Source organism: Lissotriton helveticus, chromosome 1_1 (genome assembly GCF_964261635.1).
Source record: "Lissotriton helveticus chromosome 1_1, aLisHel1.1, whole genome shotgun sequence".
NCBI classification, from domain to species: Eukaryota; Metazoa; Chordata; class Amphibia; order Caudata; family Salamandridae; genus Lissotriton; species Lissotriton helveticus.
This window is the reverse complement of record NC_136057.1, coordinates 1806552963-1806568804: the sequence shown is the minus strand read 5'-3', so window position 1 is coordinate 1806568804 and position 15842 is coordinate 1806552963. Positions and strand designations below refer to the sequence as shown.

The following is a 15842-nucleotide window of genomic DNA, read 5'->3' as shown; positions in this document are numbered from 1 at the left end:
GTTGCAGATCCCGGTAGTTGGCTGGCTACCCCAAGTTGGAGAACTGGTTCGAGAGAAGATCGATAACAAGAAAGAATTTGGTCCTTCATATCGAGCTCCGGTTCTTGTGCTTGGAGTGAAGGGCACAAGAACAGTCATTTTACCTCCACTATCTGGTCGTAAGGAAAACAGGTTTATCTCTATTGATAATGTCAAGATACACAGAGTGGCCGATTCTTCTTAGTATGACTCCGGCGGTCTCCTGACCTTCGATTGCGAGACATTCTGTTTTGGCCACTTCTTCTAATCCTTTGCCTGAGGTGGCCCTCGAGATGCCTGCCATTTCCAGTCTTTTATTAAGTACTTTACCAATTGATCACATTGATGAACTTGATTACACTTACCCAACTGACTTATCAATGCCGGATTTGCAAACACGTTTGGCCACAGAATCCAGATTCTCTTTTGACACTGTTTCGCAAAATTCAAACAAGCCCTCACGTTTTTGCAATTTATGCCACGTTATTTAAAAAAACATTTTTGATCCCTCCTTGGACATATATTTGTCTGGTGCTTTTTTGTGTATACCTTTTTATGTCAATTGGTTTTGTGTTTTATTTTTTTCGCCTTGTCCATGGACACTATGTTGAGGAAAGATCTTGCATTCGACATCTTAATGGAACATTGGCCCCCCTTTCCTCGTCACATTCAGTACACCGATTGAAGAGAGACTTGCATTTTGTTAACATCACTGCTTGGCCTGTTCTTGATGGGATTGTGCGGGATGTGGTTAAGTTTCAAATACATGGCCCTACTGAAGTGGTTAATGTCCCATATGTGCTCAGAGTTAACATGGGAGATGTGGTGAAACAAAACATACGTTCTGATGATTGGGATGTTCCGGCCGTGGAAACATTATTCTCTTATTTGAAATATTATGCTGCCTTTGATGCTGAAGATTTATACTTAGATTCTGCTAATTATGGTGAATTATTTTGCTTCCAACATTTTGGCAACCATTATCTGCATAAAGCAAATTCCAAAAGGGATACTGTAAATTACACTCAGTGGGAACATTGCCCAGCCCCTTTACAAAGCAGTTCGAGTACTTTTTTGAAAAACTTATTTACCGACTTTAATCAGTCCAATCCCGAGTCTTTATATTTCAAAATGACACAGAAGTCCATGTCCAAGGTTAGACTTACCGATACCAAATTGTTGTATTCGAAGTCCTTTCTAGACGAACTGGCTGTAGAAGGCTACGAGCTATGCTTGTATTATCTAAGATACTGCGTTTGAGAACCCTGCATTAGTAAATAAATATTTCAAATGGGCACATGTCCTCTTTTACTCCACGTTCTGGTTTGAAATGATTGCATAACGAAAGAGTGTTCATGTGGTCCACGATACCTGGGGTATTCTAAGTTCATGTTCTAGTCTGTCTAAACATTGGGAAGTTGTTATGACCAATGAGACACTGTAGCTAGCTCGGTAAGGGGATTTTGGGTACTGAGGTTCCGAATCTCTACGCACAGTTCTGTAGGAGAACGGAATTCCCGCTACAGGCCAACTTCATAATGTATCGGCCCCATCGCGTTCTATCATGGAGGAAAACATCCGCAGGGACCCCATCAGGTCCGGGTGCCTCTCCCCTCGAGACTGAGTCAAGTGCCCCTGCTACATCGATGTTATTAAAAGGAGGGATTAAATATATGGTAGCATCTACAGATCCTCTAATCTTGTCCTCAGGGCGGCATGTGTATTGGGGACCAAACTATTCTAGCCACCTACTCTGTGTTACATAATTTGGTGGTTCAGGGCGACCTCCTTTACCCCATTTAACGATACTCCAGAATAGTCTAGATTCCTTTGCAGAACTGGCAGCTTTTAAGTCTTGCCAGTGCTGTTCATCCCATTGTTTCTTGGCCATGAATGTTCGTGTATTCATGTCTAGCTTCCCTAACAGCAATAGGGTCTCTTCTTCTAATTGCCATTCCTAGGGATGTTCTGGCAAGCCCTCAAGCCTCATTATACCACCCCGCTCTTTTTGGGCATTTGTTAATGGATATGGGTTTAGATGCTACCCTATAGAAGTGCCCCTTTAGGGTTCCAAAAAAGTTGCCATGCAAGTTCGTGATTTCTTCCAGGTCTTTTACATTCGCGTTTCCTGACCTCATTATGGTGTCTATAGCAGGGATGGTGTTATCTAGTTCATCACTAAGGCTCTCTAGCACCACGCTCTTCATCACGATTTGGTCCCACCTCACCCGCCTCATATCGTTTGTTGGGACGATCTCTGCTAAGGCCTCCTCTTCAATACTTAGCCCCTCTAAGTCCCCGCCCAATAGAAAGTGGGTGATACACAGGGGGTTATGGTCGCTCTCTTGCCTGCCGACTACTTCCTTATCCTTCATCAAAGTTTAATCAGCGTGTAGTGGTATTATAAACAATGATTTACCTTATATGATGGAGAGCATCAGTAACCCGCATATGGAAAGGAAGTGCCAATCTTATCAGTGCTAGGAAATGTGGCAACTGCTGATTCTTATTGCACACATAAGGAATGACAATACTGATGCTCAATCAAAAAAGTCATTCTGTGTGATCACATGTAAGACTCATTGTGATTGGATACTCATTTATTTTTTATTTTTTTATAAAAACTGTACGGTCAATTTTATTTTGTGTGGTCGATTAAAATAATTGAGTTACCATGTTTTTCTGTTGACCATTGAAAAAACTGTTCCTAAATTTGACCGGGTGGGTTTTTTATTGGCACGAAAAAAAAAAAAATAAATGAGTATCTTATCACAATGAGTCTTACGTGGGATCACACAGAATGACGTTTGATCAGTATTGGCATTCCTTCTGTTTTGATATTGGTATTATTGACCTAGCTGTCAAGGTTATCAGAAAGTTAGTAGCCCAAAATAGAATCGCACATGCCACTAACCTTTTTCTTTCTAGCCAGCAGGGACCAGAGCTTAAAGAGAATCCTCCCAGTTCCCTCAAGCGCCAAATCCCCCAATGTGAGAAACACAATTAGGACAGGTCGCACTCCGGGGAAAAGGGAAGGGGACAAAATAAGAAAAAATACTGCTGATAGGGCACCCGTCTTGGTCTGGTCTAAGGTATGTGATTCTTCTTGGCACAGAGCAGCTATTGAGACAAAAGGAGAGTTGGTTTACTAGGACAATAGGCTGACCCATACAGATACAGACAGGACTCGTTCAGAGAACACTTACAAGATGGCCAGCAATGTTTGGGCTTGGAACCGCCCCACCGCAACACGGTCTGTAGCACGAATACTCAGCAACCATCCTCTGCTGTTTAAATCACAGCTACCAAAATAGAGGAAGGCAATGGTCTCTGAGCGTCTCGAATAGTTTCCTGGTTACAAGGTGAAGTTACAATCACTTCAGAGAAAAGCAATGTCTAATTGCCGAGTGGCAATTTCCTTACGCAAGGAAGGCTTCAAGGAAAGTAAAAGTAAATGTACGAAGTGAAATGAGCAGTCTTGATAGCACGGCCGTGCTATCTAACGTGATCCTACCTCGCACAGCGGGAAGGAAAGCGTCCGCGGAACCCAGCAGCGTCGTCCTCGAGCAGCGGGAAGGAAAGCGTCCTCGAGCAGCGGGAAGGAAAGCGTCCACGGAACCCAGCAGCGTCGTCCACGGGCAGCGAGAAGGAAAGCGTCCGTGGAACCCAGGTCTCTGTGACACACGATCATCAACAGGGTCAGTCAAGGGATCAAGAAGGATTGACAAGCACCGACCCCTTCCAGGGAGGCGCTTATATACCAGCGTCCGTTTGTGATCTTCGGACCGCCAGAGCCCAGGGTGTTTTGGGAGATGTAGTGCGGCGGTTTTCACGATACCCTGCCTTGCAAGGAAATTTGCTGATTGAAATCTCTACACTAGCCTTACTGATTAAGGGCCAAAACCCTCTTTAGTTGAGGATACTTACTGCACAACAGACCTCCTGATGGAAAGCAAACAGAGCTGTCTGCCCTGCCCACTCCATAAAATTTTCAAATGAGTAAGCAAGTCCAAAGACCTTCTTGGGTCAAGATCACAAGGTTCGTAACCCGGTGACCGCACAACAAACACAGGCACTTTAACAGCCTTGCAGTTTGGGACAACCAGGTTGCTTCTGGGGTGTGGCCTTAAGCAAATTGTGACACTCACGACAAAGTCAAAAGAACTTAGTGGTACGAAACCGGTACCCCTAAGTGAAAAAAGGCTGGGGTATATGTTCTACAGATATTACACATCCTAATTTTAATTTACTACTTCATGTTGTTATACAGGATATATCTTGGAAAGAGAATGACCAGATTGCAGTTTTCTCCTTCCATCCATGCCCTCTACTCTCAGGCTCACCTCTTAGGCATCAATGCCATCATAATAGGGAGGGTGCTGCAAGCAGCCAACATTACACAGAGAAGCATATTTACAAAAACATGTCGGAGAGGGATTTTGGCAACACTGTGCTCTGACATTTTTAAAATGCAGGGATGAGCCTCAAAATCAACATTAAGACTGTGTTGGGAGCTACAGCGTCTCAGCTGGAAAATCTTTCGAGCCAGAATAAAGATCTCAAAGACGATCTTGCGAGGTTGGAGAACCATTCAAGGATAAACAACCTGAAAATTTTGAATGTTCCTGAAGCAATGGAGGGAGAAGATATCAAGGATTTTCTGATCTCTCTATTGAAGCGTACAGTTCTGAACGACCACCCTGGAATAGATCTAAACTACGAAATCCAGAGAGTTTATAGAGACCCTTTTAAAGGAAACCTTGGTTGGGTGAAACCCCGGAAAATTGTGGTAAATGTTTTATCCTATTCAGTGAAAGAACAGATTTTATCTGCTGCCCTTAAGGAAGGTGCTATCCCCTCTCCATTATCAGAACAGTCTCCTTTCTCCTCCCTAATCAGATTGGATATCTCTCACATAACAGCGGAAATACAGTGGGAACTGGGGAAAAGACTATCGGAGCTGAATGGGTTGGGGACAAAGGCTCAACTAAGGTTCCCAGCCACACTCCGTGTTATGTGGAATAAACACATGCCTTTGATCTGCACACCGCAAGAAGTTGACACCCTTATTGCAAAAATTCAGCATGATAAGCAGGGCGGTCTGTGAGGGGGAGAGCAGGAGTTCAGCGTAATACCTTGAGTCAAGCAGCCAGTTTATGATTATTATTTTTTTGTTTATCTTTAAGCCCGGAGAGGGGAACATTCCGAATAGGCATTTGCCTTTTGGAAGGTAGGGTTCCTTGGGGTGTAAGGGGGCTAGGTCAACATGAGGGGTTAGGGAGGGTAGGGGGATAGGGGTGGGGGAGGGGTGGGGCACAGGGTGGCAGAAATTTTTTTTAAAAAAACCTCTCATCTCACTGGCCATTTAGACCTAACTGTAAATGTTATTCGCTAAGAAGGGAATTCACTATGGAAAGACAAAATGAAGGGGGCCATAATATTCAATTTATTTTATGGAAGTTAAATGGCCTGAGATGCCCTAGAAGGCAAAGATTGATCTTTAAATATTTCGAGATGTTACCAGTTCAGGTTTGCCTATTGCAGGAAACTCACCTAAACCAAACAGAGTCCAAGAGTATTTTTTCGAAACTCCTGTGGATACAATGTTTTTGCCACTCTCAACAATCAATAAATTGCAGATGGGTGGCAATTTTGGTCAAGAAGGGATTGTCCTGTGAAATAAAATCGGTTTTACCAGACCAATCAGGAAGATGGATCATTGCCCAGTTGGATCTCGAAGGGGAAAAGTTGACTTGTTCCTCATTCTATGGCCCCAATGTGGACGATCCCTCGTTCCTGGCTAAATTACACGTTAACCTCATCTCAGTATCCCCCCCTATAATAGTGGCAGGCGATTTCAATGTCCGGCTCGATCCGGTCAAGGATAGGTCTAATCGCAGCTATGTCATCGGATCTCTGAAATCCCGAAGGGTCCTGAAAAATCTCCTATTAAATATCAATTCGGTGGACGTTTGGAGAGCTAAGATGGGTAATGCACAGGGTTTTACTTTTCATAGTAAAAAGTATCACCACTTTGCAAGTTTATATTATGTCCTAATCAATAAAGAGGCCTTAGATAAGATCCAAAGTCATCTTTCAGACCATGCCCCTTTGCTCCTTTTATATACTATGAGTAGTACATCCCCACAATCAAGGTGGACTTTGAATAGAGCATTCCTGTCAGATTCGGGGATCATACAGGCAACTAAAGAGGCTACCAACTATTTTTTTTACTTTTAATATAGGCTCCACCTCAATAGATCAGGTCTGGGACGCATATAAATCCAACCTGAGAGGGGTATTGGGCAGACAAATAAGAATAAAAAATAAAAAAAGTTCCTTGAATTACAGGCCCTAGAGTCAAGAATATCTGCCCTTGAAAAAGAAAGGATGCTTATTATTCAAGAGGATGCTAGGGATTTGGATGAGCTGGAGAAGGAACTCGAGAAAGCTAGGCAGATGCTGAGGATGTTCCTAGATGAGAAATGTAAGGCCCAGTGGCAAGTACGGAACATGGAGAATTTCAAATACGGCGAGAGAGCCGGAACATTATTGGCCTGGAGAGCAAGGCTGGACCCGGCAAAAAATTATATAAATGAACTTATCATAGATAATGTTGGTACTAAATCAAGCAAGCATGCAGAAATGCAGGAAAGTCTTCGGTGTCTTTTTTAAACCTTGTATAGAGAGGACATAAACCCTTCTCCTTAAGCAATTAGCTCATTGTTAAGGGACAAGTCCTTACCAGGGTTAACCGAACCTGTAAAAGAATTGTTAGAATCGCCTATCTCTATTGAGGAGATAGAGGCTCAAATTAAGACGGCAAAAGTAAATGAAAGTTACAAACTGTTAGCAGATGAGCTTCTGGCTATACTTCATACACTTTTTAATTCAGTTTACAGCACCTCAGGGGTGGTCCGAAGATCCTGGAAAGAGGCCACAATAGTCTTAAGATTGAAGCCTGGGAAAGACCCCCTGTAGGCAGACTCCTATCGACCACTCTCCCTGCTGAATGCCGATTATAAAAGTTCTATGGGCATTTTAGCAGGAAGATTGGCAAAACTGGCCCCAAGCCTAATAAACTCCGGTCAGAAAGGCTTCTTGGTTGGTAGATCCATCCAGGAGCAAACTCAAATTTTGATCAGGAACATTGACTTGGCAGAGATCAGGGGCGATCCCTTAGCGGTAGTGGCCTTAGATGCTGCTAAGGCTTTTGATCGAGTGTGCTGGAGATATCTATGGGGAGTGTTAGAGACTGCAGGTAGGGGCCCAATATTTGTGCAGACCCTAAAGAAATGTTACGCTGGGGCGTCTACAATCTTGCTAAATGGTTCCCTGATTCCTAGTTTTGAAATACAGAAAGGAACAAGGCAAGGATGCCCTTTATCCCCGCTCTTATTCAATATATATATATTGAACTGTTGGCACAGATGATCAGGCTAGGTAACGGTATTGGTCTATTTGTATTGTAAAATCGCACTCTACGCTGATAATGTCATCATATATACCAGTGACCCAAATATTGCTATTGCCCGGATCGAGACATTGTTGCAGGAGTTTGGCTCATTGTCGGGATATCTTGCTAATTCGGCCAAAACTGAACTTATGTGTTGGCATACATACTACAGGGGAGGCCCAGAAAGTGGGGAATTTAGATATCTCGATATAAAAATAGTGAAGGACCTGAAGAAAATCCCCCTCTTAAATCTGGTCAAAATTGAAAAGGGCATTGAGTATCTCTTTGCTAGATGGAAAAACCTCTCTATAACGATCTATGGAAGGGAAAACATAGTAAAGATGTTGGTCCTCCCTAAACTGACATATCTATTTAACACGATCCCTCTCACTTTTCAACAGAAAATCATCAGTAAAATCCAGGATAAAATTGGAAGCTTTATATGGGGGCAGAAAAGCGCAAGATTATCCTGGAAGAAACTAAGAAGAATGCTTCTAAAGGGTGGCTTGGCTTAACGGGATATTAAAATGTACTTAACAGCATTTCAGTTTAAGGGCATCAGGATGTTGTTAATAGCACCAGTGGAGGCTAAGTCGGGCAGGCTCCTGAGGGAAATGGTATTAGCAGAGGGAGACAACCGGCAAGGTGGGTTTCTTTATACATTTGGGGCCCACAGATTTTTTAAACGGGTGCCCCTCAAGGTCTTGAAAACCGCCTTGACAAGCGGGTACAAAATGAGGCGAAGTTGGGGTATAGGTTATTTTTCTGATTTTGCCCCAATATGGGATTCTCCAGGGACCCCAGATTGTTTGAATGACAGCCTAGCGACCCCCATAAGGAAGGATAGTTTGTGGAGATGGTCGGCTCTGGTGCACCTAGATGAGGTACTCCCATGGGAGATGTTAGTAGTTAAAATTGGTCCATTCTCAAGGTTTAAATACCTCCAGCTAAGATCATGGTACGAGGCTGAAGTGGGAGAAATTATAGGAAACTGGGATCTCGAACAGCTACTTCAAGACCCTCAACCAAGGAAAAAAGAAATATCCCTCTGGTATACAAGATTGCTTGATGCGGAGGATAGTGAGACCCCGTCCCAATCGTCGCTGTGGAATCCCCTTTCCCATGTACACCCCACAGAATTTCGATTTGAAGCCTCCCTAAAACTACTTTACAGATTTATAAAGCCTGCTAAGCTTAAAAGGAATAACTTTTTTCATGCTAAACAGGCTCTATTATACCCTGGCTAGAATTGCTACGTTTGCTCTGTTCCCGACCCCACAATGTCCTAGATGTAAATGTGATAAAGCCGACGACATCCATATGTTCTTTGATTGCATAGAATTAGGTTTATTCTGGAAGAATGTGGGGGAACCGCTGACAGCTATCTTTGGCATAGTTTTCGGAATGGATGTTAATCTTGTGATTTTTGGTTCAAACGATTTTATAAGGGAGGCGCTGTCACAGTTAGATATGGGATTACTATTATACCTTATTATCCTTGCCAGAAGGGAAATCTGCCTAAGGTGGAAAGACCCGATCCCCCCCAATAGGGAAAACTTGGTAAAGGCAGCATTGAATATGGCTCACCTAGACCAGGGAGACAGGACAGGAGTATTTGAAAACATCTGGTCTCCCCTTCTAGTTTGGGGTTGCCGTCTACAACCTAATAAAACTATTAGACCTATGGTAGTCGAATCCTGGTCCAATGATTACACCTGACCTCAACCACGTGAGGTAGGCCATGGGGGCCTAGATCTAAGCAGTGAGCCACAGGGTGCCCAGGTCCAAACTATTCGGCTTGTAAAATCTGCCTTGGTCTAAGGTGAGATGAGGACAAAAAAATAAAATGCAGGGATGAGCCTTATTTACAAAAATACAGTGCACCCCTGTGTTTCCCCTAGCCCTGTCTCTAAAAAAACTGCCTTTGCGCCAGCACAGGCACTCTTGCACCATGTTGCAAGGGTGCCTGCGCTGCAGGGGGAATTGTTAATGTGCAGGAAGAGACAACTTCCTGCACATAAACAATCAATAATGGTGATTTGCTCTTTCTATGTGTGCTGCACAATGTTATGTTATGTTATGTTATAGTAATTTTATATCGCACACAATTACTCGTGAGTATCCTGGCGCGCAAAGTTATTGTGACCTGACGGAGCAAGGAGTTTAAACCAGCTGGTTAAAGAGGAACATTTTAAGTTGTTTTTTAAACAGCCTAGAGTCCTGAATATAACGTAATTCCAAGGGAAGAGAGTTCCATACTGTAGCTCTTTTCACGGAGAGGGACTGACCTCCAAGCCGCAACCTACGGAATCTGGGAATCACCATCCGGTGTTGGGTGGCTGAGCGCAGAGACCTGCTAAGAGCATAGAAAGCAAACGCTTCATAAGGTACATTGGTCCAAGACCGTGTATGGCTCTGTGGCCCAGAGTGTGGGCTTTCTAATTGCACTCTGTGGGCCACAGAAAGCCAGTGTAGATCTCAAAGATGCTGTCTTATGCTTGATCTTTTAGAGATGTTAAACGGCATTCTGTATGGTCTGCATTTATTTTTACTGTATAGCCCGGAATGCCAATGTACAGGGCATTGGCATAGTCAATGCAAGAAAGAATAAGAGCACGGGCAACTGTTTCCTTAGCTGGCCTGGGAAGCAGGGGGAAGAATCGTCTTAATGATTTAAGGGTGCCGAAGTACACTCCGGTGAGTTTCTTAATTTGCACTGGGAACCAAAGGTCTTCTTCAAACTATACCCCCAAGTTCTTGGCAGGGAATCCAACAGACTTGGGTTGTGGGAAGTCAGGTGGCCACAGAGATTCTCTGAAGACAGGTGGGAACTGACCATATAGAAGGACCTCTGACTTGTCCTCATTGCACTTCAGTTGGGCAAGTGCAAGCCACTGAAACAACATCGCAAGACATTTCTGGGCAGTTTTGGTCGACAGGTCAGAGTCTTTTCAGGTAAATAGGAGCTGGGTATCGTCAGCATAAGCAATTTTTTTTGTTCCCAGCTCCTCTGACAGAAAAACCAACGGAGTCAGATAGATATTGAAAAGCAAACAACTCCGTATCGAAGGTGGCAGGGAGATCGAGTAGCACCAGAGCTGCTCTGCCGCCCGCGCCCAGACATTCGCTAGGATAATTATTTTTCCTTGTATCGCTATTCTAAGACCAGGTATTGCTGGCCTAAGCTTTTGGCGTTGCCCCAGCCTGGTAAATCTGGGGCAGTGTAAAAAAGCAATGGGTGTGGTGGTGGAAAGAACACTGCATCACCCATTGCACACTCCTTTGCCGCAAGCAGTCTGCAGCGGAAAGGGGCATATTTACAAGTTGACATTAAGCCAAGTTAAGTGGCTTAGCGCCACCTTGTAAATATGTGAAATAGCACTATGCCACTAGAGCATCAGAAAAAAAGACGCTCTGGTGGTGAAAGGGCCTTGTAAATAGGCCCCATAGTATCTTATGAAAAATGGTCTGTCCTGCAAAATATGAGAGCGTGCCTGACTGTTTATGAGGGAGCCATTTCATTTGCCAATGCTGGCAGCTTGCTCTGTAGGGTCTCTAGATTCATAGTTGGAAGGTGTATTGATTGCTTGTGTCATGGTCTATTTGTTGCTCCCTACGTAGTCAAATGCTCCGTTGATAGTATTGAACCATGGATGTGTCATGGTGAGTGCCCCAAAGTAGATAATCAAAGGGGCCACAGAGCTGCAAATGAGAGTAAGAAAATGGCTCTAATGATCAACACTCAAGGTACACAGTGTGCAACAAAAAGGGGGGCCTCATGCAAATGTCTCCACTCTCTGGGTATACATGGGTCTGAAGTCAATGATGAAACTCAGGTCAGGCTGTATGTAGAGTCCAGATGCAGTGAAAAACGACCATCAAAGTTGCCATAAAGTATAACAGTCCTACAGAGGATTGTTTGTTCACAACACTTTTTATGGTAACCCCCATACAGTTAGATTTATATTGCAGAAAATGGTTTTGTCATAAGAAAATTCAACACAAAACACATAACACACAACATTACAGTATTTATATTGTATGGTAAGGATTAAATAATCCAGTATACTCACTATAAGAGAGGGTGACTCATGTGGGATCAGTGGTCTAAGGAGACCTGATAAAACACATTCAAGTTATTAAAATCAGGGCTCATGGCTAAACATGCTCATGCAGTTGTGATGTTTGCAAACACAAACGCACATGAACCCTGGAGTGAGCCTAGAACAACATCAACCAGGAAAAGCACAGCACAATCTTGCATTTTCTAATAGTTGATTGGTTTGAACTCTAAAGAGTAAGGACAATACTCACTCAAATAGAAGAAAACAAACCCTTCCTGACAAAAGAAGACAGTTGGTGCATCATTTTAAGTCACTTAAATGTGTGTTCAAACCTATGTGCACAAAACATGAGATAACAAAACAACACGACAGCAACAACAGTATTTCAAGTACCTCCAAAGCAATGAGACATTGTATTGGAGTGTATTCTCCTACACAAGGGTGCAGTAAAGACAAGGCAAACTCATTGTGCCAACTGGCAAATTGGGTATACAAAGCACTGATGGTTTGAATGCTTGAATTAATCTCAGCTACTGGTAATACCTTGGCCTCATCTCAATCCATCCATCGATGCCACTTCAGTTTGGACCCAGCAATCAGCAAATCAAGCTTGAACCTGCTCAATGGAAACAGTCCAGCCCAACCTGCCAAGCCAGGTCCTCCCTGAACTGAAACACAAGCATCCCAGGGCCAGTTTCGCCCTAGTTATGGGCTAGACAACCAGGTGCAGTGTGGTTCCGGTGACACAGAGTGACAGGGACCCTCATATGGCATACCCGGTCCACTTAGAATGACAGAGTTAGTATACTAAACAGTGATGGGTGGAATGCTTGAATTAAACTCGGCCACTGGTAATCACGCAGGCGGCATCCCAATCCATTGTTATTTTGCACACCAAGCCATCTAAGTCGCATGAGAAACAGGTCAAGACTGTTTTGCATATGGCTGGGTCTCCGCTGCGGTGCCCTGTGAACAAAAGAACTGGTGTGCTACCCCGAGCCATTGCTAGTGGTCAGACTTATTGTAAGCAGCCTCCCATCACCTTTTGTGTGTTTCATGTACTGGCCTAAGTGGCATGGTTATTCCCAGATGTAAGAACCATGCTCACTGTATCACTGGAACCAATCTGTACCTGACTGATGAGCCCATAACTAGGGGGAAACCTTTCCTGAGTTGCTTGTGTTTCGATGTAGGGAGGACCTGGAATGGCAGTTCAGGCTGGACTGTTGCGATGAGGAACAGGGTTAAGGCTGATTTGCATATAGCTGAGTCTAAACGGAGATGGCATAGCGGAGCAAAAGAACAATGGATTGGAGTGCTACACCGAGCTATTGCCAGTGGTTAGATTTATTGCAAGCAGCCTCCCATCACCTTTTGAGTGTAACAGGCACACTGGAACAATTGTCCAAGAGCTCACCAGTTCTGAGTGGGCTACAAGGGTCCCTTGATACAGTGAACTAAATAACTAATGTGCTGGAGGACTGTCGTCAATGACCAAAGGGAGCGAAAGAAGAAATGTTGCTTGCCAGGCTTAATCACGACTGCCTCAACATTCCTTGTAATTAACACAATAAAAAAACATGGTAGTATAACACAAAGGTGGTTTCATCCTCTAGTAAAAAGCCAATTAATGTATGGGTTCTTCTCTTACCTTCTCCATTTCCTCCAAAAAGGCATCAATAAAGTCCCTCTTCAGGTCTGGGTTCCAGCTCTCCTTATGCTCTGCGATGATGCCCCTCAAGAAGTCAAAGAGATTTTCCTGAGCTCTGAACAATTTCTGCCCAACTCCAGGGAGATGGACCAAGACAGGGATCACGTTGGCCAACTAAAGGACACAATAAGAAGAGTGACTTTAAGATAGGGCACCTTCAGTGGACAGTGTTAATTATTACGGCATTTGAATTACCAAGACCGAGGTTTTACTCATTGGTGAGTGAGTGGCTCCTATGGGGAGAAGGAAATACAAAAAAAGGGATTTCTCCATTTTGATGGACATTTCTGAAAGCAAAGAGAAGTTCTAATTATGAGACAGTAATATCGCTCCCTGTCATATAGCTCCCTGTACCTTTGTATAGAATATCTCCTAGTTTGAATATAATAAATGCTAGTTAGAGTCAAGTTCTAATGAATGTTGAGTTTGAGTCGCAGTCTGCAGTTTGTACCTCTAACACGCTAGGTATACCTATTTTCTCTTCCTTTATCTTATGAAAAATAAATGGGACAGTCAATTCTTAAAAACTACTGTTAAAATCTTAAACATTTGAGGATATGCTATAATCAGTCTCTAAAGATGAAAGCAAAATGTGCCACCATCATTCAGGTAAGCCACTCTCAGCAAAATGATCCCTAGCTGTCTCTCAAAATCTGGACACCAGGCAGGTGGTTTGGGACAATCAAAAAGTCAGTAAGTAGCAAAATATGGCTGATCAAAATTGTGGATCTAAGACTGGGTAAGGTTAGAAAGATGAAAGATATGTAAATAAGTTCCAGAAAAGAAATTGATTCTCACATGGCGAAGTGGCCAGCATGTGAGTGACAGCCTAGAATTGCATGGAGCTGGCCAAAAGGATTTTTAAAGCATTGAAGTGGTCTACTGTAGTGCCTAGCTGGTGCATTCAATATATGAGGTCGGTTTACATGAAAACTCAGGTTAAAATACTATGCAAACTCAACATAACAGAAAAAGTAGATGGTGATCAAAGGCAGTGATGGTGAGACTACAATCATGTTCAATTTATGCATTAAATCCCCATTATAGATCCCTATGTCCTCTTCTAGCACATAAGCTCTTTTGAAAGCCTAGTCCTTCTCAGGTTTTATTTTGGAAAATGCCATGTAGTGGAACTTGTACGGTGCAAGTCTGATCCACATGGAGCACCTAGTATTTTTCCAAAGCCCCCTTATCAATAGAATACTCTAACCACAAAACACAGCCATAATTAGTGTATTCTGTGAGGCAGAAACATGAATCGAAATATATACAGCAAACTAATCAGATATTATCTATAGGAACTCATGATTTATGTGTGTCCCTTCATGAGCACTAATTACAAATTCTATTCGAGCGCTTGCATGCTTAGATGTCAATATATTGATATCTGCCACTGAGAGTGGGTTAAAAGTGCAAACATTAGGCATTTAAGTACACATGTTTTGAACTTATATTATCAGAAATATATTTTTAGGTGCTGCAAAGTTTAGACGTTTCTCAGAAACGCTAACTACTGGTCAAGATGACAGAAGATAAGAGGATAGCCCTGATAAAAACCACTTTGAGAAAGTCATACTCCATTTTGCAAAGGAGAGTATCCGAGGAGGGATTTTAAAAGGGGATAATAGTCTGACACTTACTTGATGATGTAATCACCTGTTAGGTCCCCTTCTTGTTTGTCCAAAGAAAGAGTGTCACCTTCTAGTAGACAACAGGCTATACTTCACAGAACAGTATATGTGAAAGGTGTCATTATTCTGATTAGGAGGGTCTCAGTGGAGGAGAAAACCACAAAGGGTAAAAAATCTCACTGCCAATCCTGTAGCTTTTGATAGGAAATGAAGAAAAATGTCTAAAACAAGCAGAAAGGCACCCAACTTATCCTAAAATCAGGGAGACGAAAAGAGGGAGGTGAAATCCAGAAGTAGAATCCAGAATATTATCCAAACGTCTAGAAGCAAAACTCAGGGGCCAATTCAAATGAGAGGCAAAGAGCTACATGTAAAATCAGGGAACAAATGTATCTTCAGCTCTTGATTGCTTCCTTTATCAATACTTCAAAAAGAAACAAACATCACAAGAAAATATTCTACCACATTTTGGACTGAGAAACATGTAGTGCATGAGGAAAGTTTTTATGTGGATGATGTTACTAAGGTCTCTGGGAGGCAATGCAAATGAACACAAATGGTCTACTTAATAGCCCACCCAACACTGTAAGGGTGACATCATAAAAAACTGCAAAAAACCAAGGCTACCACACTAAACCGACTTTAAAACTTAAGTAGAATACCGGTCTCAAACATAAACCACCTCTATTTACAACCAATTAACTGATCACGCACCATCAGCATGTCACATCTAATCACCTAACTATGAACCCAAAAATCTCCCCCCACCTAGCCTTCCCTTTATAAATCTCAATCTCTAAAAATGCGAAAAAGACAAAAAGCTACCATTCGCAAACAACATTCAGCTGCTTGAACTGCTGACCTATTCAAGAGATTACAATGTGGAATGACCAACAATTACTACCTCTTCATTGCCCATGACCTAGAGCCTTCGTACCAGATAGTGGATCCAAATATCCTTG

At 42.9% G+C, this 15842-nt stretch overlaps 1 protein-coding gene across 3 annotated transcripts in view; it reads right to left on the bottom strand.

Moving 5' to 3' along the window:
* The window catches only part of LOC144753030 (cytochrome P450 2D15-like), a 298908-nt gene that overhangs the window by 92379 nt on the left and 190687 nt on the right, over positions 1-15842 (bottom strand). For 2 of the 3 annotated variants that reach the window (XM_078640834.1, XM_078640840.1), the window contains exons 5-7: positions 13190-13363; positions 3533-3692; positions 2933-3138 (exon numbers count right to left, since the gene is read on the bottom strand). In XM_078640834.1, coding sequence (XP_078496960.1) covers positions 2933-3138; positions 3533-3692; positions 13190-13363 — 540 coding nt within the window. The remainder of the gene's footprint in view (positions 1-2932; positions 3139-3532; positions 3693-13189; positions 13364-15842) is intronic. The other variant, XM_078640846.1, reaches the window with a different exon arrangement.